Source organism: Halictus rubicundus, chromosome 3 (assembly GCF_050948215.1).
Source record: "Halictus rubicundus isolate RS-2024b chromosome 3, iyHalRubi1_principal, whole genome shotgun sequence".
NCBI classification, from domain to species: domain Eukaryota; kingdom Metazoa; phylum Arthropoda; class Insecta; order Hymenoptera; family Halictidae; genus Halictus; species Halictus rubicundus.
Genome location: NC_135151.1, coordinates 5024978 through 5052832, shown reverse-complemented (window position 1 = coordinate 5052832; position 27855 = coordinate 5024978). Strand labels below are relative to the sequence as shown.

At 33.1% G+C, this 27855-nt stretch overlaps 3 protein-coding genes across 3 annotated transcripts; 2 read left to right on the top strand and 1 right to left on the bottom strand.

Annotated features, from left to right (window-relative positions):
- The first annotated feature begins 2767 nt into the window (after positions 1-2767).
- LOC143352472 (uncharacterized) lies at positions 2768-9204 on the top strand. Its single transcript, XM_076784986.1, has 10 exons — positions 2768-2828; positions 3283-3508; positions 3613-3897; positions 4165-4438; positions 5409-5613; positions 6591-6775; positions 7089-7284; positions 7376-7591; positions 8240-8476; positions 8725-9204. Exons 1-10 carry the CDS (start codon positions 2786-2788, stop codon positions 8898-8900), a joined length of 2043 nt encoding a protein of 680 aa, XP_076641101.1. The 5' UTR covers positions 2768-2785; the 3' UTR covers positions 8901-9204.
- A 1861-nt stretch (positions 9205-11065) lies between these two features.
- LOC143352470 (vitellogenin receptor-like) lies at positions 11066-24687 on the top strand. Its single transcript, XM_076784984.1, has 32 exons — positions 11066-11124; positions 12406-12472; positions 12550-12671; positions 13392-13529; positions 14063-14168; positions 14261-14410; positions 14541-14657; positions 14987-15112; positions 15627-15842; positions 15964-16135; positions 16212-16413; positions 16488-16679; positions 16764-16884; positions 16956-17096; positions 17262-17514; positions 17584-17786; positions 17858-18010; positions 18098-18225; positions 18311-18435; positions 18914-19122; positions 19401-19576; positions 19653-19897; positions 20013-20314; positions 20654-20893; positions 21390-21539; positions 21753-21898; positions 21989-22080; positions 22652-22889; positions 23114-23291; positions 23474-23771; positions 24064-24184; positions 24294-24687. Exons 2-32 carry the CDS (start codon positions 12409-12411, stop codon positions 24414-24416), a joined length of 5247 nt encoding a protein of 1748 aa, XP_076641099.1. The 5' UTR covers positions 11066-11124; positions 12406-12408; the 3' UTR covers positions 24417-24687.
- Positions 24478-27521, bottom strand: LOC143352471 (glutathione synthetase). The gene is made up of 11 exons (XM_076784985.1): positions 27271-27521; positions 26975-27158; positions 26831-26906; positions 26631-26755; positions 26512-26554; positions 26367-26440; positions 25971-26135; positions 25530-25683; positions 25358-25465; positions 24936-25225; positions 24478-24860 (listed from the first exon to the last, which is right to left on the bottom strand). The coding sequence occupies exons 1-11, from the start codon at positions 27368-27370 to the stop codon at positions 24734-24736; spliced, it is 1446 nt and encodes a 481-aa protein (XP_076641100.1). The 5' UTR covers positions 27371-27521; the 3' UTR covers positions 24478-24733.
- Between the last annotated feature and the right edge of the window lie 334 nt (positions 27522-27855).

The following is a 27855-nucleotide window of genomic DNA, read 5'->3' as shown; positions in this document are numbered from 1 at the left end:
ATGTCTCATCCTTAGAAATTAGCTCTCTTGCAAAGGTTTTTCGTTTATTCCTATTCTTTTCGTTGATAAATGGTTTCTTTCTAGCTACTCTTCCATTGTAACCAGCTTGCCTCGGCACTCTCCGAACTGTTTCGGCTGAAAAATTTTTGAGCTTTCTCCTAATAGCTCACTAACTAGTTTTGGAGCACTTAAGCGCGGATTTTTTTTCACTTTCCGAATAATTTTGCTTTTCTCCCTCGTACATAAGAGACTTGGTATTCCAGTTTGCGGAATAGAATCAATGCGATTCTCAATATAAAATCGTCGACAGATATCTGCAGCAGTACTCTTATTTATGCGAAACATTGCACTAATTTCGCGATAGGTTATTCCTTTTTCTCGATGAAAAATTACAAGCTGTCGCACATCGAAACTCGTATTCTTTCCTTTGCGACCCATTTTGAACGAATTCACGTTTACTACTGACAGTAGTGGGCTGGCATGGACATCTAATGGTCCACGAGATTCTGTTTATAAACAAACGTTTTCCCGTTCTTGGGATATCGCGTCCCCAGAAGGCGATTACCAGAGAAATATAATACGTGTCCGAATATTTTTGTGAGCCACAAATGGTCCATTATTTCGTTTAATAATATATATTATGAAACGTATGTATATTTTTCAAATAAAGTATATATGTTTATCATCCTTAATAAATGTTTCATTGCTAGAAACAATTTCCAGGGCGATTGATTTATCAACAAACGAATTATTAAATCATAAAGTTAGTTATACCTAGTGTCCGAATATTTATGGGAGTCACTGTACGTATATTGCAGAGAGATTTTCTTAATTTCGAGAGATTTAGTGTTCGTATCGAAAAAAAGGCTTTGTACTTAATCTGTGTATAATTGATTACTTATTTATTCAAGACGTAAAATGTCTAGAAAAAAAGGCACAGCGTAACATAGCGTGACAGTCAAGGCCAAATGCCTGCCGGCCCCCTTAATCCCAATATCCACTTTAATGTCTGGTTTACCTTTTCCACCACTTCTATTTCTTGACGTCCCCATATCTCCAGTCCATTACAAAAAGACACCTAAAACCAATTGCAACGTACAGGTACATTCTTAACTTAAAATTATCCCTAAACTTTCTTTCACCTATACCCCACACCTGGTTCCTGAAAGCGTTAAACACATAGATGAATAAATTCTGTAATGTTCTACAATTATAATGCGTGGGTGGTGTATGTATCTCTGTTTCTAAATCTTATTTCCACATTGTCCTTAAAATGTTCATTCAAATCTTGTTAATGTATTGCACTATAAATAAGTGTACAAACACCATTGAGGCTATGAAAGATTGGCCAATCATTTTAGGAAGCCCGCACACCTGACAAATTACTTATCTTTCGTCTGCAAACAACTCGATAACAAGAACGTATAACTCAAGAACGTGTAGTACAAATGCGAAACTACGATAAACATTGTAAAATGAATGTCAGACTTTGTTATATCTCTTGAGATTAGTAATAAATGATTGACGTCAATGTAGACGGTACAAACTATTGTACGCGAATATAGAACTTAAAATCACTTAATAATATTAGGGTTTTCTTATTATACAGTATATCTCATGCATCACGATAGAGGAAAATAAAATAATTACTTGTGGAATAACTACTAACTGCAATAAGAATTATGATGTGCAACCAACGTATGGCGTTATGGATATATGATATTATGGTATGAGATCAATCATAGAACAAAGTATCTAGTTCAAAACTGTTTAGTTGAAAAGCTTCCGTGTTATATTAGTGAATTGATTTTTTCCTACCAGTTGAGTTTAAAGAATTTATTGTGTTCAGTACAAAATCGAATTCTGTTCTTTACTTTGGCGTTTCAGCTAATTTGTTATCGCAAGCTGAAACGTAAATATTTGATGTTTAGTGAATGTACCTTATTCAGAGCATAAACCAGAAATTTGATTTTAAGGCAAAACGAGCTACCTATGGGTTTACGGGACTTGCACAGATGTAGAAGATGGCGATGAGACCTATTTGTGATTTTTGTTTAATGCTTAAGGAAACAAAGGATTGATTTATTCCCACTCAAATCTAAGTGGAAAATATACAGGGTGTCCCAAAAATGTTGTAATTCTTTGAAAGAGAGACACCCAGCATACACCACCCGGCTTTGTCTTACATTTCCTTATTCGAAATTTTCGATCTCACAGGTAGACAATTATAATAATCCATATGCTATGATAATTGCGTAGCCGGCAGGCACGTGAAACGTGTAAATCTTGTTTAATGATCAAATATTCATTTCGATGCCATAAATTTTTGTAACACCCGCTTATAAACTTGTTTCCTACAATCTGAATACGCACACGTGAAAATATTTGCGCTCCTGTTTCTTCTGAAATTAAAAAAAAATATATACTATTATCACTGATCTTTCACTTTCATAATAAATACTATAATACAATGAATCATCTTGTAAAAATTAATGTCGGTTTAAATAATCAATTTAATAAAAATATATCTCAATATTTGGCAAAGAACAACATTTATCGTATATATTAAATAGTGGGAAAAATTTGGAATCCTATCGCGACAATCTAATGTTTGGCGGAAGACGTAGACGACACAACCAAAAGTTTACATCGGCCGTGTGATTTACGTTACCGATAACACATACAGAACGAGATTTGCTGATTTACGGAAGAAAATGTTCGAAAACACTCCTGCTATATATATCAGAGCAATGTTAAGATTCTGTCTGTTGAAATTGTAGTCAGCATGCAGATCTTTTGGGTTCTATTTTCATGCTTCATTATTTCCGGTATAAAAAAAACTCGTCTTTCAAAAAACTATCGCTATTGTTCCGTTGGTTGTTCTGCCACATTTTCCAAATAATTGTAGGATTCAGAAAATTAATAAAAAAAATGTCCTTTTAATTTTTTTATTAATAAAAAAATCGATTTTTTTCAATTCATTAATCAGTTCTGTCGAGACTAAAAATTTCTCGGTCTTTTCCTTTAATATCAGTTATATTGTTCTAATCAATGTCCATTTTCCAAGTGATCACTATTCGATTATTTCATTACATTGCAAGGATTACATGAACGAGTGAGTTTAATATAAACGGGAATGGAATAAACGAAACGGTCGATAACGTGTAGATTTTTGCAAAAGTTATTTAATACGGTGTAATTAAGTGGAAGTTAAAGTTCCTAAAATAGTCGTAGCGGTAAAGTGCCTTCAGGAAGCTGTCTAACAATAATCCTTTATTACAGTTACCGCTAAGAATGGAAAAAAGCAATGCGAGATTATTAGAGCTGGTTACATAGCTGGGCAAAGTGGCATGCCCAAGCTAAATAAAACAAGTTGTTTGAATGATGAATTACTCGAAGATTCGCATCTGTCAAGTGCTTTGGAGTGTGCCCGAACATGCCGCCCTGGGCAAAAACCAAGGACCTGCTATTACAAATTCATGATCGAACGTTACTCTACCAGCGGACAGTAAGCGAACAATTTGTTAAATTTATAGCTGCCACTAGATTTATCGGCGTAACGGTCCTCGACTATAGGTAAAGGTACAGTTCTGTGCAATGATTTTCACTTAGGGCATGTCAGCTTTGTACACCGAACATTACCAATACCATTTGCCCGAACTGTCAATGTGTAATCGGTGACGGCACGGAACGAGCGGCGCTGACAGTGAACAGAATGATGCCAGGACCAAGTATACAAGTTTGTTTAGGGGATTACATCGTGGTCGACGTTATAAATCATGTGAGTGAAAGTGCAGTGACGATTCATTGGCATGGTATGTTACAACATGGGTCGCAATATTACGATGGTGTCCCTTATGTAACGCAGTGCCCGATACCTTCCAGCTCTACGTTCAGGTAAATATGATGACACGATTCAATTAGAAGTAATTTATTTCAAGTATTTCAAATGAACAATTTATTCGAAGCACGTTCCGTTGCGTCGTTTTTCTCTGACGAGTCAGACAGATACAGATTAGAAAACTTACTTTAACATTATTAAAATGGAAGTTAGCCTGCACCAATCTTTCGCAATTAAATTGCTTAAAGCTTGGATAATTTATAAATTCAGAGGGTTGTTGAAATTTTCATTGTTTGTCAGAGTAAAAGTTGCTTCACTAACAGGTACCAATTTTACGCTCATGATCCTGGTACTCATTTCTGGCACGCACACACAGGACTCCACAAGATGGACGGTGTTTTTGGCTCTTTAATTGTGCGCGAGCCAGCTAAAAATGAGCCGAATGCGAATCTGTACAATTTCGATTTAGCGAATCACGTCATTGTAGTAAATGATTGGATGACTGAAGAAGCTACGGCACGATATCCTGGCCGACTAAATGGTACAGTTGGCCAACATGCTGATTCAATTTTAATCAACGGGAAGGGAAGGTATACTGTAAGTTTAGTCCTTTCAACCAGATCACTCTAATTATAATTGTTTCTAGCTAATAGTTTAGTTTCACGTATATTTGGGGTGTATCCAAATCTGATAAAGTGTTAATGACTAATGGTAAATTACTGGACTGCAGATTGTATGCAATTGTGGGAAAAATGGAAATTACAAACAGTAGAAAAATCCGGATGGGTCAAAATGACTCATCATGGTTTCTTTTATGATTATTCCTTATTCTTTAAGTACGTATTATCGTTAAAACGATACGAAACCTGAATAAATTCAATCTTATCATTACTATAAAGGAATATATGTAAATCAAGTTTAGGGCTCGATTGTAGGGTTAAAGAAAAAAATAAGTTTGGTTCGCGTGTCCCACAATATAGTTTTTCTTTTGTACAAAGATCCGCAGTCTACTAATTACGGTGTACACAGTCTTTACTCGATATATGTACCTATGTCTAGCCGATAAAAGCCCAGAACTATCCCCACTGCCGCGAGGTATACCCCGTAAGAGGCCCCAAAGCTCGAGTGGCCTCAGTCACTACTAATCCAATAACAAAACTTCTTTATTTTTCATTATTTTTTTGTGGAACTTTCGCAAAGATATTCGTGGCATTGTTCTAATGAAAATTATACCAAACATATGATTCCAATGATCTCATACCGATATACAGATATATCGATATATCGATATATAGATAGAGGCCACTCGAGCTTCGCTTCCCTTTTCTACGTTCGGCAGTGTATCAAAGAATAGTGTCAACCGATATATGTCCCTGGCCAGACCCGTGTTTTGGATATACATATATGGAGTAGATACTGTAGCTAAAAAACATTTATTATGTCTGCAAACAATCCACAATGAAGATACGTTACGTTTATGAATATGTGACTACATTGCGGAGATAAATAGCAGAAGCGAATGTATTGAATAGATAAGAACTATATTATCATGGAATCTGTTTTGCAGAATCCGAATAACAACGCTACGACAAGCACTTCATTGGAGGTGATCACAGTTGATCCTAACCGGCGCTACCGTTTCCGTTTGGTGAACGCTTTCTGTACAACTTGTGCCGCAGAATTTTCAATCCAAGGTCATAATCTCACGGTCATTGCGACTGACGGTCAGCCTACAAGACCCGTCGTAGTGGATTCGATTATTTCCTCTGCCGGTATGGTGCGAATAAAAATTTGCAGTCCACTTCAGCGTATATTGCTGTCCCCACTTCTTGCAACTGGTTTCCAAAAATCTGTTTGCAAAGAAGCTTTCTGTTCTGTATGTCGTGTTCCTCTCGCATCTAACACGCTACGTGTCTACAGATTCTCTGGGACCGTATTGGGGTCGTTTTATATATCCCGGTCTCGGTCCGGTGAGTGTGTAAGCGCTAGATACAAAAACAAGGTAACCAGGCTGTTTATTGACAGACATTTGGTTATCCTGTTTTTGTATTTAGCGCTTAGACGCTCATAAAAAGGGTCATAAAACGACCCTTATCAAGAGTGAACCACTCTATCTGCGGTAGATCTATAAACAGCTAACGTTAATAATTCATCGATCATTTTCCAAGATCAACGCCTTTGACTTCCATCTTTCACCTTCTATTAGCGATGCGCGTGAATGCTTTTATTACTGTCGGTTTTTCTTGTTTGTGGATGTATTAAAACTGTTTCATGTTAGTGATGATTAACAAAACAGACTTGTACGGCGTGGCACTCTCGATGTGGAATCTTGACGTATACCAAATCATTTCTCTTTTGAGTACGATTATTTTCTGCTGTTCGGTTTTATTTCATAAAGTGTTATTAACACATCTTGCGCGGGCACTTTGCCGCTAAAGTCTTACCGTGTTGCATTCATTCTTGCAACGCACGTTTTGTATTTTTGCAACGCATGTCTATCCGATTTTATTGTAAAAACATCACAAAAACCCATCGATAACAATAATCCATCAATAATCCGCACAAAACGACTTTAGTCGCTTCCCGCGCAAGATGTGTTAAATACTGAAATGCAGGTCCGACGTTTTATGTTTGAAATAACGTGTAACACTATATAGGTCAATGTGTTTTTGGAAAATGTGCAAGAACTGGATACAATCTAATTTTTAAAAACTATTTCTAATAAATGCGTATTATTTAAATTATATAGGAGAACGATACGACTTTGTCCTAAACGCGAATCAAACGCCCGGTGCTTATTGGATACGACTTCGAGGTCTAATAGATTGTGCAGACATCAAACTGCAAGCATTGGCTGTCTTGCAATATGTAAATGCATCCGCGACGTTAAGTACGCCTGAGCCTAAATACGACGAGGTGCTTCCACAGAATGTTGTAAGTATACAGTAGTAATAGTGTCTCTGTAACTGTCCTATTGTCGGGTCTGTTGAGCGACTGTTCTAGGCTGTTGTCGCCAGATTAAGACTTTTCTCCGTAACATTACGCGTTTTGTCTCTGTCGTGCATGTGCCATAATTTCACGTGACAAATCCGATACTTGCTGAGAGAAGGTAACCCCTGTATTCCCCTCAATTTGAGTCAGTTCCCCTGATCTGGCGACACTGGTTCTAGTAGAGGTGCTACATTCTTTGTAGTGTCCCGACTAGTCGAATGGTTCACATCAGAAAGGACTGCGTTCAAAATCGTAGGTTCTCAATCCGTTGGATGGAAATTGTTCTGGGACACGACCGGACGCGATTTGCATTAGTAATTTGAGGAATGCAAGACAAGTGGAATCGGATATTTTAACGGACGAACCAGACACGAAGATATTTGTCTCGATAGGCTTGCAGAATTTGAATCCCGTAACACTTTTCGAACCCAACAGGTACCAAAGCTTTCTAGGTAAGATGAAGACTTGACCGCTTGCATCACCGATCCTGTTTCTCATTGTGTTCCTAATCTGCACGATATTCTTCTTAATTTGCATATACAGTTCCCCTGAGTGGTAGTTTCGTGGCCGAAACGATCAACAACATAAACTACGAAACTCCGCCGTCGCCGCCGCTGTCTCAGTTGGATGATCTTCCTGTCGATCAATTCTGCAATTCTGACAATTTACCAAAACACTGCAACTCGACCTACTGTTCGTGCACACATGTGATCGAGATTCCGTTGCACTCTGTCGTCGAGATTGCAATCGTCGATACATGTAATTAAAACAGGAATCATTATGTTGAGCGCTTGGGGGAGGGGGGGGAGGGCACAACCATGTAAGATTAGTTATTGGTGAATAGAACATTTTTGTCAGTAATTGTTAAATAAAATGATAATATCTTTTTAGGCAACGCTTTAACTTTACTTTCAAAAAAAGTCAAGGTGTTACTACATACCCCCTAAAAAGATATTTTTATTTTATTTGATAATTACTGCAAAAATTTTTAATTTTACCAATGATTTTAAACTTACATAGTTGTGTACCCCCTTAAGAGGGTACAATAGAACCTCGCTCGTTGCATACCAGCGATCCCCACCACGAATTGTTAGTAGTTCTGGAACTCGTGGTGACCAGATAATGTCCCGGAGTGGGGAAATACAGAGTGGGAACTATATAATACTTTTTTCATTGCGAAACGTTGATCTTTGGACGCATATTTGGTCCCGTTTCATGCAATGATCGAGGTTCTACTGTATTCTGGTTTTCGAGACCGTTTTTTCTTTTCCACGCATATTTTACAACACTTATACTTAAAGAAAATGGGAAACAAATCAATCTTTTGGAAATGGAAAACCAGAATAACCCCTTAAACTATGTAGCCGAAATCATAAATTCGGATCTTACGTCTTTGTATCATTGCAGTTCAGGTGCCAGGGTTACATCATCCGTTTCATCTGCACGGATATGCGTATAATGTTGTAGCTATGGATCAGCCTTTGGGCCCATTTAACGGCTCGAATGGTATAACAGCCGATTATGTAAAGCAATTAGACAATAAGAACCAGATAGAAAGAAACTTCGATTCACCTCCTGGCAAGGATACTATCGGCGTACCGAATAATGGATTTGTCTTAATTAGATTCCATGCAAGCAACCCAGGTACGCATTAATGGTATAGCTTCTATACGATAGCTAATCACTAAATTGCAGCTTTTTATGCAAATTAAAAGTTGTTTACGTCGATTGCAATTAACAGGCGCCAAGTAAAAAGTTGCAAAATATAATGACCGTCCACTTAACATTTTTATCGAAGGCTGTGCGAAAATTTTCCTCAACTTTCCAATTCGCTTGTCCATAAATTATTCATTCAGAAGATCGAAATTAATGAATGTTTTCCTTTTTTCAAGGTTTCTGGTTGTTTCATTGCCACATAACATACCATCAGCTGAATGGTATGGAAATGATTTATAGAGTGGGAGACGAATCAGATTTGCCGCCGAAGCCGAAGAACTTCCCGAGATGTGGCAATTATATGCCAAGAATTCGCAACGAACAATGTTCTAGCAAAAGGAAACGAAAGTGAAGATAAATTGGGAAATGAACTTTACGGGTGCTGATCGTTAAATATTTAGATTTGTTGTTGGCATTGTTTCTCTTAAAATGAAAGTCTGACAATACGCTTGTGTATTTCTGTCGATTTTGTGTTTTTTCTTGTTAATTTTGTAAGTTATACAAGTAAATCATTTTCTTCTGCACTGCATCTATTCTATAGATATCCTAGAATATGTTAATACTCATTGTTTATAAAAAAATAATTAGTAAACAACAGTTTTACGAACTTTTGTGTCAAATTTATTGGTGTACGAATACTTTCTACACCCACTGTATAATTTGTTGAAAGATACATGTGTATACGGGAAGAAGAGAAGTACAGGAAGACCTGCAGCATTATCTGAACGCGATACACGAGCAATTATACGTGCTGCTTCCAATTCTTGTGGTACTGCGAGGGAGATCGTTAAGAAAGCTGGAGTCGAAACAAATATACAAAATATTCGTCATGTACTTCAGAGTAGTAACATTATAAACCGGTCTAGAATAATAGCGAAACCATCGTTAAACGCCAAACATAAAGAGGCATGTTTGTTATTTGCAAGAGAACATGAGCTTTGGAGAGAGACTTGGAGAAGAGTAATTTTTACGGATGAAAAGAGGTTTAACCGTGATGGACCAGACGGATGTAAATATTATTATCATGATATTCGTAAGAAACCAATAACAAAAATTCGACGTCAAATGCGTGGAGGTGGAGTAATGGTCTGGGCTGGTGTCGGATATAAAGGAAAAACGGAAATCAAGTTTATTCAAGGAACGATGAATAGCGTCCGATATCTCGAATTAATAAAAAATCAAATTTATACATATGGAGAACGCATTGCGAAAAGGCCATATATATTCCAACAAGACAATGCTGCAGTACACATTGCTAAAATTATTAAGGAATATTTTTTAAACGAAAATATTTCCACTCTTCGATGGCCGACGTGCTCACCCGACCTGAATATTATTGAAAATTGCTGGGCAATGCTTTCGCAAACAGTGTATGCTGAAGGCCGACAATTTTCAAACATAAATGAATTAAAAACTTGCATTGCAACTGAATGGGAAAATTTAGCTCAGGCAAAAATTAAAGAACTATATAATTCTTTACCTAAAAGGATGGTGGAAGTCATAGAAAACAAAAGAGGTTCCACACATTATTAAAAAAATGTAGTTTGGCGTATACATTGCTATAAGAAATATGTATACTTTTGTTTCATGAAACATATAGTTGCGTTGTACGAAGTATATATCTTTATTTTTCAAGTGTGCTATCATTTTGACTGGATCGGATTATGTGTTTCCCTTTCAACTAAAAGACGTAATTGAACTGAAGTTAATCTATGTTCTGTTTACATATTCGCAGAAGGTATGTTTTACATACTGCACAGAGTTTCCACGCTAGCATAATTTTAACACCAGAAATTAAAGATAGCACACGCGTGCTATCCTTCTGTCTGGGAGTGTACAATAATGATAGCCACGTAATTTCCTACAGACCAAGTGAATTCAAATTTAACGTACCAGAAGATGACTGACAACATGACCAAAGATGTTTATACATAGAGTGTATACAGTTCTTATGACATACTTGTATGTTACTATTCATGCCCTGCAATATTGGTGGTAATTAACGAACGAGTAACGCGATTACATTATTTAATGATTGTTCCTTAAATAATACATGATTTTCATATATATTTCACGCGAAAACGATGTTTGAAGATCTAAAACCTATAATCCCTACGATCCTAATCCTCTTTGTTTCATATTAGATAATTTTAAATAATTAATAAATTCTTAATAACTGTGTCCTTACATAAATGCATTTAAAAGACTAATTACACCAATACACACACAAGTGTATAAATTCGTAAACTAATTAAAATTACGATAGATTTATAATTACTGTGATTGATAAATGAATAAATTAAATGTTGACTTTGAACATTGATACGTATATGTTATTCATTAACTAGTTAATGAACTAATTCCAAAAATGGAAAAAGTAATGATATATGCCAGGTTCATTTGAAATTACCTTCGGAATCCACTGAACAGTTTCGATACTTCTCCGAAAGGACCACCATGTATACCCATGGAAACAATTTCTTTTATAATATGATTGCCTTTCATTAGCTTGTAGTGCCTTCACAACAGTCGTAGTGGCACCACGTAGCGTGCTGGCGGTGGTGTTAAATATCTCTGTAAGTGTGTATCAAAGTCTATTAAATATTTTCCTTATTATATATTATTTCATATTAAACGTATGTAAAATTTTATTTTATACACTCTTTTAAGTAAATCGCTTGTTCGACAATGTCATTTCCAACGTCATTATGGAACCGTTTGTATAGAGAAAAACCGAAGGAACATTAAAATTTGATGTTATTAATTTTAACAAATCATTGACTTTCTCATGTACTTCGAGTTCTAGTAATTTACATTACAAAGTGTATCTTCTTTCACGAGAAATCGATATGTTCCGTAAACGTTCGGTCCTATCGAGAAAATGTTTAAACAAAAGTTGTCTGGCATAAAGCGACATATAGCGTGCAAATTATTTTTCTACTGGTCGAATGGTAAGGAAAATTTTAGCGGTAAATTAATTTTTTTAATACTTGTTTTTCTAGTACGGTAGCACTTGTTCAGACGAATTCGGAGACCTTCGTACGAGGTCATTTATTGTTGTAAAATGTTAGAAATTATGTTATAAAGTATTAGATTATTATAGAGTCGAATCGGCATGTCCGCGTACTGTAGTAAACAAAGGTCGAACTTCTTGTCTCTTCTACTTTTCAAAACAATCGGCTCTACAGATTTGTGAATTGATCTTGATTCCGTTTCAATTCGAAATTGGTAAGTGGAAATAAATTTAACGATGTAAGACCTCATACGGTCTTCATTTAAAATAACGTTAATGGTATTCATGGCCATGTTTGACCGCTTCTTTCGCGTCAAAAATACATATATGGTTCTATTAACAAAATCTCTCCCACTACGCAACTTGCAAGGACTTTGTTCCGCCAAATAACTTTTGTTTAAACTGTTTTTATAGGACTAAACACTTACGAGATATTTCGAGACGAAAGAAAAATAAATTGGTCATAAATTTTATTTTCACCCCATATAAATATTAGTATATAAATGAATGATTCTAAAGTCACGAATAATGTGATATTTTTTATTTTCTAAACTAATCACCACCTAAAACCCGTTTTAGAGGATTGAAGAACTACCAATTCGATTGTAGTGATTGCGCAATCTTTGCATTCTCTGATCGAATTTTGAAGTTATAAAATTCTAGAGTGGGGGACCCAATTACTGTGGGGATACCAGTTACTGTGCCTATATCTATTATACATATTTTTAAAGCATAATGAATATGTATAATAAATATAGGCACAGTAATTGGGTCCCTTACCCTATATCTCCCAAACGAAAATCATTTGTTTCAAATATTAATTAATTGAATGGGTTTTGTACAGATTATGCGTCGCCATTTGTTCATATTTTTCATCCTAAACATCATATATAATCACGTCGACTCTGCAGGTAACTAAATTAATTCTACTCGATCGTTACATTAGCCCAGACGACTTCCTAATTTGTTTATATTTTGTATTTTGAAGGTATACGTTGCAATCCACCATGGCTCAAGTGCGACGACAAATGTATCTCCCCCACATACATTTGCGATGGAGAAGCTGATTGTAATGACTTAGCTGATGAAAAAGATTGTCGCGATTTTACAGTAAGTAAAAAAATAATATTATTAATTTTTATTTTAAAAAACATGTAGAACAGGTAATGTTCTTACATCACTTTCTTGTGTTATTATCAATCATTTTGATCAATTCAGTATCTTAATTAAATATGCGATTTTTATAGATATTTATGTGCTAAATTTAGATCTATAAACTGTTTATGTCCCTTGCGTATAACTTATGAAAAAATCAATTTTTTAAAAAAATACAAATACAACTTTTAAGATGTTTTATGATTATCGAATTTGCGATGTTCGATGATTTATTCAGATAGAGTAGAGATAGTCCCTTTAATTTCAATAAATTGACAACATTTAATCATTATACATGGTAGTCCATCTAAATATGTCCTTCCTTTGCCGTCGTATCAAAATATCGTATTAAAAGTTATAAATGATATGCACAGTACGAAAAATATATTTGTTGCCTGTTGATAATGTTGCCTAACCGTGATACTATTTAAACGTACATTTGAAATTTGTAAACATTAATATTTCCCGAAAATAATAAGAATTCAGTGTAACGAGACTTTCATTTAAAAATAGATTATTGCTTATGAATGTGTTTTCGATTAAGTTGCGTTGTATCTTTTAAATAAAGTATGTACTTGTTAACGGAACACGACAGTAGAAACTTGAATATTTGTAAGTTGATGTATTTCATATGTACATTATCATTTGTATTAACATTTTATATTTTTACGTTAGCCTATCCCCTACGGAATCCAGTGTGCTACTGATGAATTTCAATGCGAAGATCGATCTTGCATACCGAGCGCAAAATTTTGTGATGCTAGACCCGATTGTCCTGATAAAAGCGATGAATATGCAAGCTGCGTAAAAGATGTAAGACGATTTGCTTAAATCATAATTCCGCATGTTTTAGTAATATTTTTATTACACGTTACATTTTAGGACAAAAAAAAAGAATCATTCAATGCTTAATATCTGTAACACTTAATTGCAATATTTAATTCCTAAAGTTGCAAATAAAGAATTTAATTTTATAGATAACAAAAATCTTTACATATTTTTTTATCAATATTTAAAACATTGATATACAACTTATTGTTAGTTTTCCGATAAAAATATTTACAATATTTTAAAAAATCATCTTCTGTGACACATTTGCTACTAGCCTAACAGACTCTATAGCTATAATAATCTACTGAAAATTTTTATCAATTTTTCGAATATCATTTCATGTGTTATAATTTTAAATAAGAACATGTATAAAATTAATTTGCCACGTATATGTGGCGTCTGGTAACATAACTTTGGGAATTCAAATACTGAAATATAATAAACAACCATACAGTAGTTTTTCCAATGCTCATAATTCTTTCCATCTATACATAAATAAATACACCTTGTAACAGTTGAAATGCGATACTTTCCGATGCAACGACGGATACTGTGTAAGAAACGAATGGGTCTGCGATGGTGTCCCAGATTGCCCTGATAGTAGCGATGAAACAATTTGTGGTAACTTCTATATATATCACTACTACCTTTTAATTAGCTATCGCAAATATTAAATCGATTTCATGATCTGTTCTTCACTTTATTCTTCATAGCAAATAGATCGGTACCAGTCGAAGAATGTAACCACGAATTCGATCGATACTTATGTAAAAATCAAAGATGTATATCTTTAAATGTAACTTGTAACGAAAAGGATGATTGTGGCGACGGTTCCGATGAAAATATCCTAGAGTGTAAAAAAGGTGAGCACTTACCTAAGATAAATGGTAGAAAATAAAACTTTTGTATGTCGTTAATCATTAACATTTTTCTACATTTACTGAATGGATGAAAATGTAGCACTAATTCAGTTTTTACTGTATCAATTTTTAGCTGATACGTCGTGCAAACAAATAGCAAAATGTGAACATTTATGTAGAAGGACACCTCAAGGTGCTCGGTGCTCTTGTAGATCAGGCTACAAATTACTAAACAATCGGACATGTGCAGGTAAACATCAAGATGTTTACATCTTACATTTTTATGTTTACATTTTATATTTGATAAAATTATATACATAAGCAGGGTGAGTCTGATAACATGATGATCTCAAGTAACTCATAAGTTATTTATTAAATGTTGATCTTTTATCGAAATATGAAGGTAACCTTCAGTTTTTTAAATAGAGTGCCCAATATTTTGTCTCTAACTCTAAAACTATATAATTTTTATAATTAAAATTCTTTTTGTACAACAAATAACTTACGAGCTATTTGAGAATGTCATGTCACCAGACTCACCCTGTATAATTATAACATTATGTACATATTATTTTGTAGATATAAATGAATGTGAATATTTTGGTGTCTGTGATCAACTATGCTTTAATAGTCCTGGATCCCATGAGTGTTCTTGCCACCATAGCTACAGTTTGAATAGTGATATGAGAACCTGTAAAGCTGAAGGTACAGATATTACTGTATATATTTATTAAATTATTCAAGGTGGAAAAGTTTGTTTTCAATCTAATTCGAAATAATTCTTTCACTTATCTCAATAACGACAGTTATTCAGTTACAGTTATTCATTACTTATACAGGGTGTCCTGCTAACTCTGTTACAAAGCGATATCTCAGCTATTTCAATTACTGATGCTATCAAATTATTTAATTCGAGGGAACACATATTATGGTGGGAATAATTTTCTTCTCGAGGTCATTTTTTGCAAGACGGTCATCGATGTTTCTTTTGTCAGTGATCTGCAATATGAGTAACTGCATATAAAAAACATTGAAGACCTTAAAATCTCGAAAAAAATTACTTTGTGGAGAAAATGATTCCCTCGAACCAAATAATTTGTATTTTTGATATTTCGCGTAGCCTCACAAATAGCAGAGATATCGCATTGTAACAGAGTTAGTGGGGCACCCTTTACAGTACCCCATTTTAGTTACTCAAACAATTGTATATTGTATGCAGGTGGTGAAGGTGAAATGGTGTTTTCAATAAAGTCTGAAATCCGTAGTTTGTATCTTGACAACAAACAATATTATCCAGTAGTGCGAGATTTACAACATGCTGTAGCAGTTTCTTTAGATGCCAATTATGTACATTGGTCTGATATTCAAAATGGAAATGAAGCAATTATGAGAAGCCTAGTTGATGGATCTCAAAAGGAGGTCATTGTAACATCTGGTAATTAATATAACTTTATCACGAAGTTGTTGTTATTTAATGTCAAACGAAATATTTATACAATGAATATGATTGGGCAAATATTAAGTATAATTTCTTTATTATGTTTAACACTTTTAAGGTCTAAACAGTCCTGATGATATTGCAGTCGATTGGGTTACAGACAACATATATTTCACTGACAGTGAGTTTATGCATATTGGAGTTTGTAATAGTAATGGTTCTTATTGTACTATTGTAATCAAAGAAAGAACTGGTAAACCACGAGGCCTAGCTCTATTACCAGGGAATGGGTGAGCACTTCAAGTACAATACTTCGTCCTCTTACAATTACAAATTAACATGGATTATATAATTGTTTGTTACTAGTATTATGTATTGGGCAGAATGGGGCTCAAATTCACATATATCGAAGTCAAGCATGGATGGAAAAAATACTAGTAGAGTAGTCGTCGAAAATTTAGAGTGGCCAAGCAGTTTGTCTATTGACTATGTAAACAACAGATTGTACTGGATAGATAGTAAATTGAAATTAATTGAAACAGTTCGCCTGGATGGTTCTGACCGCAGGGTATGGATTCTGCTATAATAATGGATAAAATAGTCTTGGTAATGAAGTACTATGAATAATTCGCATCTTTTCAGACTGTACTTAAAGATATAGCAAAAATGCCTTTTTCATTAGCAGTCTTTGAAAATAAACTCTACTGGAGTGATAGGGCATCTAAAACTATACAATCGTGTGATAAATTCACTGGCAAAGATTGGGAAATTTTATTAACGCTGAAGAGCAATGTTTATGGAATACATATATATCACTCTGTTTTAAAACCCAAGGTGAATTCTACCTCTTCCCGTATTAGTGCAACACCTTTATTATAAAAGTTACTTGTTATTTTATGTCTTACATTTATGCAATAGATTCCAAATCCGTGTAATGTAAATTCTTGTTCACAATTATGCCTACTAAATTCAAAGAATGGATATACATGTGCTTGTACATTAGACAAGGAACTCAATTCAGATCAGCGTACATGTCGTGGTAGGTATATACTTGTATCGCTGAATTGATTATAACAATTTTACTAATTTATAAAATAACGAACATTTCAGCGGTTAAAAAGCAAATGCATCTCATTGTCGCAGCAGGAGATAGGTTCATAGATTATTACCATGAATTGTTAGGAAAACCAAAAACGACAATGAGTGTCACATTGAAACATGCTACTGCAGTTACATACAATCCCCTTACTGGTAAGAATGATTAAAGAAATCATTATTGCATTCGCTCTGATCGAAGTAATTCTAAAAGTACTTGTACGTGTAAAATATGCAACACTTTTGTGTCTAAGTAAAGATATTAATCTTAATTTAATATTATACATTCACTAACTGTGTTTAAATAAAAAATTTGTATAGATCGACTGTTAGTGAACGATCAGTTAACGGATGATATTTACAATTTCAACGTGAATACTGGAGATTTGAAAGCCATAATACGTACCAAGGATAAGGTATTAGGAGGAATGGATTTTGACTACATTGGAAACAATTTATATTTATCAGATATAAGTCACAAAATTATCGAAGTTCACAGTTTAAGTACCCATGAAAAAACAGTCTTCTATTTTCAAGAAGAACCTCATGCTATTGCTCTCGTACCAGAAAAAGGGTAATCAATTGATTAAAGTATTACAAAAAATTAATTTCATGTTTTGTCATTATGATATTCAAATTATAGGGTAATGTTCGTTGTTTTCCATTCGAGTGGAAAATATCGCATAGATTTGATGAAAATGCACGGAATTGGCCCTAGAACTCCAGTCGAAGGAATCAAAACACCTTTACGTGGACCGACAATAGCATTATGCTATGACAGAGATTCGGAACGTCTATTTTGGAGTGATCAGAGCACAGGTCGTATCGGTAGTACGACGATTAAGGGTTTGTAATCATTCTCCGTTTAAAGCCTAATTTGATGCAATTGTTGTTAGTGATCGACCTTCTGTTTTAAGGTTTTGTGACACACATCTTTCGTACTGGATTATCGGAACCTGTGAGCCTTGCTGTTTTCGATGATTATGTATTCTGGACGCAGTATAAGTCAAATCAGTTACATTGGACTAGTAAAGACAACACGCAACAGTATCAAAAGAGCATCACCTTGGGTAAATAGAACAAAATCGAAGAAGGCGGATGTAGAAAGAACGCAGTCCTTTTCAGTTTTGTATAATACTATTATTCTCTTTCGACAGAGGTGAAAAAAGATTTGGAGAGATTGCGTTTAGTAAGTTTGCGCAGGACATATGTAAACAAGCACGAATGTCATGTAAACAATGGTAATTGTTCTCACGTGTGCCTGGTTAATAATCTTCAGTCACATGTAAGTCTAATGTTTGTCAAAGAATACAATGTTCTATATTGTATTATTTAACAATATTCTTCTTTGTGTTTGTACGAATTTGCAGATTTGCGCGTGCCCACCCGGTATGATGCTGTTTGGGAATAATTACATTTGCACTCCTCAAACTGCATGCAAGCCGGATGAAATTAAATGTGGAGAACATGACATGTGCATAAAACTGCATCAACGGTATGAAACTTTCCCATTTGAAAATATAACTTTGAATATACGATTTTTTTTTATTTTATGGTTTTATGTCGCATCAACTGCTACGTCATTAGCGACATCATAATGTAAGCAAGGATTTGTTGTTTTGTTAAACAGTGACGAATTTGCGATTTTGTCATCTATAAACTGAACTTCTGTTTAAATGAGTGGCGAACTCTCTGGAGCCCAATATTTCGTAAAACACATGTCTAAGATATTATTCGTTTAAACAATTAAAAATATAGCAATGCTGCGACTTCGCAAATTTGTCATTGCAGAAAATTTATCGTCGTAGGCTTCAGCCTTCTTGGCCCATTTATGAATTCGCCACTGTGTATACATTGAATTCTATAAACTTAAGCAATTTTATAAAAATCTAAGAGGACGCATGTGTAAGCCTGCTCACTTGATGTAAAGTATCCCCTCTGCTACGATTAAATAAATTTTATAACGATCTTAGATGCGATGGCCGACAAGATTGTCCAAATGGCGAAGATGAGTCAAGTGTATGCGATGAATTCCGATTATCAAAATGTGAAAAAGGCGCTCAGTTTCAATGTAAAAGCGGGGAATGCATAAACATAACGTCGCGTTGTAATTTTCACTACGACTGTCCAGATGGAGATCAATCAGACGAAGAAGACTGCGATGAAAAGAAATGCAACACCGGTAAATTTTTATTTAGTATTGTATATAATATAAACATTGTTTACCGAAATTAGATTAACAGGGGACCGGTCTAAGTAACCAGCCTAAGTGAATGTTCATGTAGAACTAATTGAAAAGTATTTAATATGAAGACTGAATTTTTAATAACGGTAGAATACAATTTATTTTTCACAGTAAAAATATTTAGATTGTATCGAATATCGCATATAATTGGATAAAATCTCTTCATTGATTCGAAAGTTAACAATTGTTTATCGTAGCGTTTTAATCATTTTTAGATGAGTTTCAATGTCGTGAAGGGACTTGTGTATCAAAGTATGCAGTATGCGACGGAAACTACGATTGCTCTGATTTTTCTGATGAAAAGGATTGCAGCAAGCACGTATGTGACATAAATAGTTTCACCTGCGAAAATGGCATGTGCATTCCCAAGACATGGAAATGCGATGGTGAAGTAAGTCTATGATTTTTTTCTAACATTAGCTTTCCAACTACGATAGCCAACAGATAAATAATTTTCAAATGAGTAGATGGATTGTTCAGATGGTTCCGACGAGGACGAAACGTGCCACAAAACCCCATGTCCATCCGAAATGTTTACGTGTGACAACGGTCGTTGCATCGATATGTCTTTAAAGTGCAATGCAGTCAACGATTGCGAAGACGGCAGTGATGAATATTATTGTACAGGAAAAAATAGCAATAACATCGTTAATTGTACTGCGGATGAGTACAAATGTTATAACTCAGACATATGTGTTCCCAAGGAAGCAAAGTGAGTGGTTTGTAATAATAGCATATGAATCGAAAACGCAATTAAAAATCTATTATAAACATAATATTCGCTTTTATGCGTTATTATTTTGTTTCTAATTAACTACGATTTGTAGATGCAACGGAGTATCAGAATGCCCAAAACACGATGATGAACATAATTGTGTTCGATGCCAAAAAGGACAATTTGCTTGCTACAATCAGAATTGCATCGATGAATCTTGGGTGTGTGACCAAATGGACGATTGTGGAGATGGATCCGATGAAACAAATTGCGACGGAAGCAACCCGAGAAAGACCATTGCCAATTCCAATTGCAAAGAATTCCGATGTTCTAATGGGATGTGCTTACCCTTTGAAAAAGTCTGCGATAGAATACCAGATTGTTCAGATCAAAGTGACGAATTTGGGAAATGCGGTAAATTACTATACAATGGAAAAATATACACAAATATTCATTTCCTCATAGAACAATTTTATATGAGAATTGTTGTATTCAATTGAAATAGTAAACTAATAGAATGAAACGGTAGTATAATCAATGAATCATTTTGCCCATTACTTTCTCAAGAGTAATCTTTTTGTTTGAACATAAATACGTACAGCGTCAATGTACTTATTCTACTTTACAGTTCTGGTTCCAAGATGTAACAATAACATAATCAAAGAACGCTAGGCGAATAAATGTGATGCTTAATTCTGTTTCATGCATTAAAATTAATTTGTTTAGAAGTTAATACATGAAATATTTTTATAGCACTCTCATGTACGATGGACTATCCTTGCTCAACCGTATGTCACAAAACACCTCAAGGTCCAGTGTGCGATTGTCCAATCGGTTATCAATTAGACAGTGACTTAAAAACGTGTAAAGATGTTAATGAGTGCGAGCACAGTGTCTGCTCACAAATTTGTCATAACAATGATGGATCTTTCACTTGTTCTTGCTACGAAGGATACGTTCTCCGAAACGATAAAACGTCTTGTAAAGTGGCTGGTAAGAATTACGTCTAAATTAGTTTGGTCGGTGTTTGTATTATTAACACTTTGACTGCCGTGACCGATGCTATTGACCTTTTTAAAAAAGATTGTCATAATACTAATATCACTGAATATCAATTTATTCGTTCTGAAATGAACTAAATTATAAGGTGCAAACGATAATGTAAATGTAAATGTAAAAAAATTGTAAAATGTAATGTAATGTATTTTATATTACATAAAAAAGGTAAAAGGTAATATTTACACGAATGAAATAAGCAAAAACTTGTATGAAACACTCAGAATTCACGCAGCGGTCAACGTGTTAATTAATACTACAATTAATAACTTATTAAAAGCATGCGTAACAAATTCAGTTCTCATGGCAAAATGGATTTACACGCCAACTTAATGTTAAGTAGTTAAATATTTATCAATGTGTCCAAGAAGAAGAAGAATATGCAATCAATGATTTGTTAAACCGTCTGTTAAACTGTAAATTATAACAACAGGGCCACAAATGGAAATAATTTCTGTTACTGGAAACACTATTAGAAAATTGTCAGCAAGTTTACGTTCGATTGAAATAGTCTATGAAGAATTAAGTGAAATATCTAGCATCGACGTGAACGCGAACGAGAACACCATTTACTGGAGTAATGGTAAGAATTTTTGTACGTCCCTATAAATTCCAAGAGATTTTTAATTCTAGGGTCATTTGAAATAGATAGCTAAAAAATCAAAAATATATCGTGGCACTTAAAAAGGACAGAATGACCTTGGTTTTTTATTCGGAAAAGCTATTTTTGGAAATTTTAAACACTATAATTTATAACTGATTCGAAATCCTAAAAATGCCTTTTACCTTTTGTTAGACATGCTAGGTATGATTAGTAAAATACATATAAACAGCAAAATCCGAAAAACTGTTACTGGAGTTGGTAGACCGAGAGCTCTTGCTGTTGATTGGAGTACTGATAATGTTTATTTTACTAATACCGAATACCTGGGCAGTATTAAGGTATCATAAACACTTATTATTTATCTTCCACAGAATTTATAATTTGTTAACAAAAAATTTTTTTGTTACTTTTTTAAATCAAATTTCCAGGTATGCAATTTAGAAGAACAAAAATGTGCTAAACTGGTTACCATTGAACCACGAAGTAAAGCTATGTCTATTGCTGTTCATCCAAAACAGGGGTATATATCATTAGGTTGTAATAACATAACTGAAAGTTTGATTGCAAATACAAACATGTTCTAATTCTAAGAATTTAGTTATGACTCTTCAAGTTATACAACACATGATTAACAAGAATTTAATTATTATTTAACACTTTTTATTAATAAAAAATTCTCTTTTTAATAAAAGAAAAATATTGAATAGAACAGAACTTGTTTGTGTTACAACTCAATAACCGTAAGTCTACATCCATACATGTAAAGTGTTAGAAGCTGCTTTCTTTAAAATTGTAATTAGATATGGACTGAATTATTTGTAACTTAAATTGGGTAAAAGTTTTTCTGTTCTAAGTAAATGACATTAATCTTCTTTTGTTTGAGCAGCTCTAATTAAACTTAATTACATTTAATTGAAACATTTTTTATAAAATGAAAATATGCAAGTACATAGTTGGTTCTCTTATACCATTTAATTTACAAAAAAATTAAGTTGATAGTCGCTATAATTTCAGAGAAAACAGTGTATAACTATTTATATGGCTCACCTTGTATCTTTATTTATTTATAATTAAATGAAAATATAATACAGGTGGCTATTTTGGAGTCAAACTACTTTGGTACTCTATGACAAACCAACTAGTAAAATATACCGATCTGACCTAGCAGGTTCTAACGTGAAAGCGATTGTTTATCACAACATTGGTATTGTCTCTGCGATGGTAATTGATCACACAAGGTCTAGATTATACTGGTCCGATACCTTCTTAAAAACTATCGAATCTTCAAATTTTGACGGCTCTGATCGTGTGATATATTTAAAAACTGATGTAAGTATACAAAGCAGAATTAGTTACTTAATGCTATTATTCATTATTTCCATTAGTAATCATTCTTATTATGATTTGTGTTGATAAAGTAATCATAGTGAAAGCAGTTTCCTATAGTTAATGACTTTTAGCAGCTATTAAATTTTGATTCAACTATAGTTTTACAATAAGTAGACGATTAACCAAATTCTTGTTTCAAATACTCTATTATTATAATTCTTCAGGTTTATCAAGTTCTAAGCATCAACATATATGAAGACAATTTATATTTGCTTATGGGTGCAACTGCTACATTAAAAAAATGCAAACTATATCATGATAAATCATGCACAGTTTTCTCTCTTGATCACTTCAATGTTGATAAATATTTTACGATTTTACATACATCCAGACAACCCACTGGTAAGTATACCACTGTTTAAAATAGTTATTCATCTTACTCCAACTACCCTAATGTCATGAATCTGTCACGATTAAATTGGATAAATAACTATTTTAATCGTTGATATAAATATATGCAAAATTAGCCATAAATTTATTGTAGTTTTATCATAATTAATCTGTTTCATATTTTTGTTATACAGTAAAAAATACTTGCGAAAATCACAAATGTGAATACATGTGCGTTCTGGGTAAGAACACTTCCACATGTATTTGCCATAATGGACGTTTGGAAAATCTCAAAAACACTTGTGAACAAGACATGAATGTAAAACTTAAATTTGATTCGAGCGTTGCTAATCGAAAAGGCGAACAAATTCATCACAAAAACGGATTATTAATTGGAGTTCTTGTAGCTTGTGTTATCATCATCATCATTATGTTTGGATACTATTATTATCAAAAACTTAAACCCAATATTTTTAAAAAATCTAGTGTCAGGTAAATTAGTGAAATTTTTTTTCATTTATTTATGTAAAGTCGTATCAACTTGCTAACCATTAATAGCAACTGTGCATGTATAGTAGATTACAAACATTAATTTTGTTGCACGCGTATTATTTGCACTAATACAATTATTTGTACTAGATGTAGAACTTTGTTTCATTTTCAATTTTGTAAGTAACATTAACTAGCGTTTGGTATTAAATGGGTGAAATGTTTTTAAAATTTTTAAATTCAACATTTGCTTCTATTTTCCATTGAAACATATTGTCCCCGTTTTTTTTTGTAGTATTTATTTTCAAAATTCTACGTATGACGAACAAGGTAAGTTTGCACCATCGTTCAATAGTTTATCTACGTTACCACCAGGAGAACACGAATATGTAAATCCTGTTATCAGCATATCAAAGGTAACTGTTCTATATCATACTATGACCTATATCATGATCTACATATGACCATGTCAATTATGATATAAAATCTATTACTTTTTTCAATGTACGTTTTTTTTTTATTCAGAAGCAAGATAACAAATTAATCGAAAAAGATAAAAATCTGCTGGTTAACATTGGACATTCGGACCACTCAGATGCTGAATCTGAAGCATCAACATACAAACACAATTCTCGTTTGATAAATTGAAAATGTGAATTAGTTTAAAGTTGTATATGCAATGAAACTTGTACAAAGAAATAGAAATTAATTTTGTACATGTATGTGCATGCATGTATATTTGTAATAATAATGTATATTTAAAACTGAAAAAGGCTGTGTACATTCTACAGACAATAAATGAAAGTGAGACATAAAATACAACTGCAATTGAATTGTGATAAAAGTGCTTTAACAGTATATTTTATAGATATTTAATACATTGTTGTTATTTAAAATAAAAGTATTCTATATTTTCAAATTTCATCATTTTTTTCATTTTAATTTCGTCATATATATAATTTATGTTAACTAATAAGATAAGGACCATCGATAGCACCTATTCCTGCTACAATACCACCTTCATCTTCGTTTGATTTTTTACTTCTCAAAATATGACCTACCTGTTCATTGTATATAACATTATCGTGATCTCTGTAAATGTAAATATTTGTTCTCACGTGACATTTATAATACATAAAAATCAGGCAAAAATATACAAATAATCACCCTATAACAACACCGTAAATGCCAAGTTCTGATACGACGTCTACTAAAGAAAGATCGTTATGTTCGAATGGCTCATTTCGTGCACATACAATATAATTCTTTTGTGTTGGAGGATAAAAACGATCCATAAGTATCCAACCAGTTCTTTCCTCTGAAGATTTCATAGATCCTAATTTTGATTTTATGTCTTCATTATAAATATTATTTCCACCGCCTTCTCTTTGTGGTTTGAGCACATATTTCTGTGGGTTTGTCATAGCTTCTTCGATTATTTCGTCTCCTTCATTATTCTACTTTCCCCAAGCAATGTAGTCGAATATAGAAATCAAATGATCATACCATAAGAGATACATAAAGAATATTAAAATATTAGTAATCTCTTAATAGAATTATCAGAAACATTTTTTTATTACAACACTTACAAATTCTAGAGAATATAGACCAGCAAATACTTCTTGCACTTGTTTTATAGAATCACTATCTTTTAAAAATAGATTTAGTGCGTTAGGATATGCTAAAGATTGTTGTACCTGGAAAGTGGACTTTTTTTATTATTCAGTCGAAAATATTAATATAAATACTTGATAGATGTACCTTTTTAGTACCAGCTAGATGATATTGAATAGATGGGCATTTTATAGCCCGAGAACGTTCTATCAATAATCTAATTGACCACTCTTGTTCTGTAGGGTAAGCTTCAACTTGGTAACCAGAACGAAAATAAACTACCGAAACTATTTGATTTCCACTAAAATAAATTAAAATTAGGTACCTTCTTTATCTAGTAATAAAGAGAATATATAACAATCTACAATTATTTATTTATTATTTATAATTTTTAATTATTTCTTCTAACTCCTTCAACCGAATTTTTCTATAATTGGTTTACTATGAATTAATTTCCTACATCGAACTTGTTTTATATTTCCTTTGATTGCAAAAAATATATAAAAAGACTTAAAAATTTATATTATTTCAAAACTATTTTCTGTTAAAAAATGAAATGAACAAAATACATAAAATACTGAAACATACACTAGTAATTCTTTGTCAGAACTGAGTGTTGCTTCATCCACTAAATTTTGTAAACTCCGTCGAATTACTTTAATTTCAGGATTAAGTTTACGAATTTCAAATTCGTGAAATCTCTGGTCGGATATATTATAAGTAACGTCTTCCACAATAAATAATATCACTGCCCTAAAATAAAAAATATTAATTGTATTATTATTATTAGGTTGTCTCAAAAGTTTCTTTCGCAATGTGATCATCTGTTCGTTAACCTTCTATTATGTACTTTCTAAGCTTCCTCTTACAAAGCCATGCTTTCTTTAAAACCTAGGCTGAATTTGCATTGTATGCATTAATCGAAAATGAAATGAACTTTTGGGACAACCTCGTATTTTTCATTATTTACTAAAAAGTACTTGCTGTTTATTATTATATAGTTTCCATGAATGAGTTAACCCTTTGCAAAGACCTGTAATAGGATTATTTTCTGGAATCTGAAAATAATCAATCTATTAGTAATTTCATGTTGGATAGGGTATGGGCACATAATAACAAACATATTTACATTTTCTATTTTATCTGCGTGTCCTAATTCTGATAAGATGTACCTACAAAATGTATGAATCATGAAAAAAATATTGAAATATTTCTTAGCAACAATAAAACTTTGTTCAACAAGTTTACTTATGATATTGCGAAGTAACTGTAGCTATACCACCAAAGCTGCTTGCAATAGTATTTAGTTCAACCTGTTTGATCTGATCTTCATGTAACATGTAATCCGATCGTAGTAGACCAACACTTACAGTCTATAGAAAAAATATTTACCTATATTTAAAAATGATAATACATAGTAGTATTGCATGAATCGTAAACTACTGTACCTGATTATATCCTTCTTTGTGTATAGTTTCATAAATGTCAAATAATTTTGCTGTGAAAGGATCTGCGTCAATTGTACTAAAAAAAATCAACATTATTTATATATATAACATAATAAATACGAATTTTTCTTTAATTTTACATACCTTTTCAAACTATTAACAATAAAAGTATGATCATGCGCAACTCTATGTATAAGTTCATTTAATAATTTTTGTATATTTTTTGCTTTTTCAAAATTCTTTCTAGGGAAAGCTGAAGGTAATAACATAAATGGTAACACCTGAACTTGATTTTTATTAAACGATTCTTTGGATCTCATACTAATACCTATTAAAAACAATAAAATGATATCAATTATATGAAATTGTTATCGTACAATTTCGCAAGTATAAGTCAATGAACAAATTCAATTTTATTTAATTTGTTTGTAGATTAATACCATGCATAAGTGCCCAATCTTTAGCCTTATCTATGACAGTTTGAAATTCCTCATTTGAAAGTTGCAATTGAATGCAAGGTTGTAAACGTGAAACCTCCATAACTTGCAATACTAGAGAAGAAATGCAATACTAACTGATATTTAATGATGGAGCTAGTATTATCTGCTTGCAATGATTTTCAGAAAATGGCAATGTGTCATTACTTTATCATGCGATGAGTATCATATCTCATATCTCTGTCATATAAACAATGTTTGTATATTGTTATATATGTAGATACATATGAATGTCGTAATGTGTACATACATATACAAATACAGACACATCGACTTTTTTCCTAATCAACTCTCATTACGCATGCGGCATGCGTCTGTAAGTAGCATCCTGAATATAGCTACAAAATTTTAAGCATGCACCATAGAGCATATCAGAGATGAAACTTTTGTTAGCTTTTGTCGGAGCCTTTGGCGTTCGGAACAGAATATACCAAAAGTGATACATCCAGAGAGGACTATCCTCTCTGATACATCTATACATCTATACGCTGTATAAACAATGTCTTCCGTCAATAGCGACCTCTATCG

What these genes read in the sequence shown, in the direction of transcription:
- LOC143352472 (XM_076784986.1), top strand. Translation starts at nt 2,786, where the DNA reads ATGCAGATCTTTTGGGTTCTATTTTCATGCTTCATTATTTCCG. An exon ending in CCTTCCAGCTCTACGTTCAG is followed by an intron (nt 3,898 to 4,164) that starts GTAAATATGATG and finishes CTTCACTAACAG; the next exon opens with GTACCAATTTTACGCTCATG. An exon ending in TTCGATTATTTCCTCTGCCG is followed by an intron (nt 5,614 to 6,590) that starts GTATGGTGCGAA and finishes TAAATTATATAG; the next exon opens with GAGAACGATACGACTTTGTC.
- LOC143352471 (XM_076784985.1), bottom strand. Translation starts at nt 27,370, where the DNA reads ATGGAGGTTTCACGTTTACAACCTTGCATTCAATTGCAACTTTCAAAT. An exon ending in ATTGTTAATAGTTTGAAAAG is followed by an intron (nt 26,907 to 26,974) that starts GTATGTAAAATT and finishes GATTTTTTTTAG; the next exon opens with TACAATTGACGCAGATCCTT. An exon ending in GTCTATATTCTCTAGAATTT is followed by an intron (nt 25,226 to 25,357) that starts GTAAGTGTTGTA and finishes TGGGGAAAGTAG; the next exon opens with AATAATGAAGGAGACGAAAT.
- LOC143352470 (XM_076784984.1), top strand. Translation starts at nt 12,409, where the DNA reads ATGCGTCGCCATTTGTTCATATTTTTCATCCTAAACATCATATATAAT. An exon ending in ACTCTGTTTTAAAACCCAAG is followed by an intron (nt 16,680 to 16,763) that starts GTGAATTCTACC and finishes TTTATGCAATAG; the next exon opens with ATTCCAAATCCGTGTAATGT. An exon ending in GCTCTCGTACCAGAAAAAGG is followed by an intron (nt 17,515 to 17,583) that starts GTAATCAATTGA and finishes TTCAAATTATAG; the next exon opens with GGTAATGTTCGTTGTTTTCC.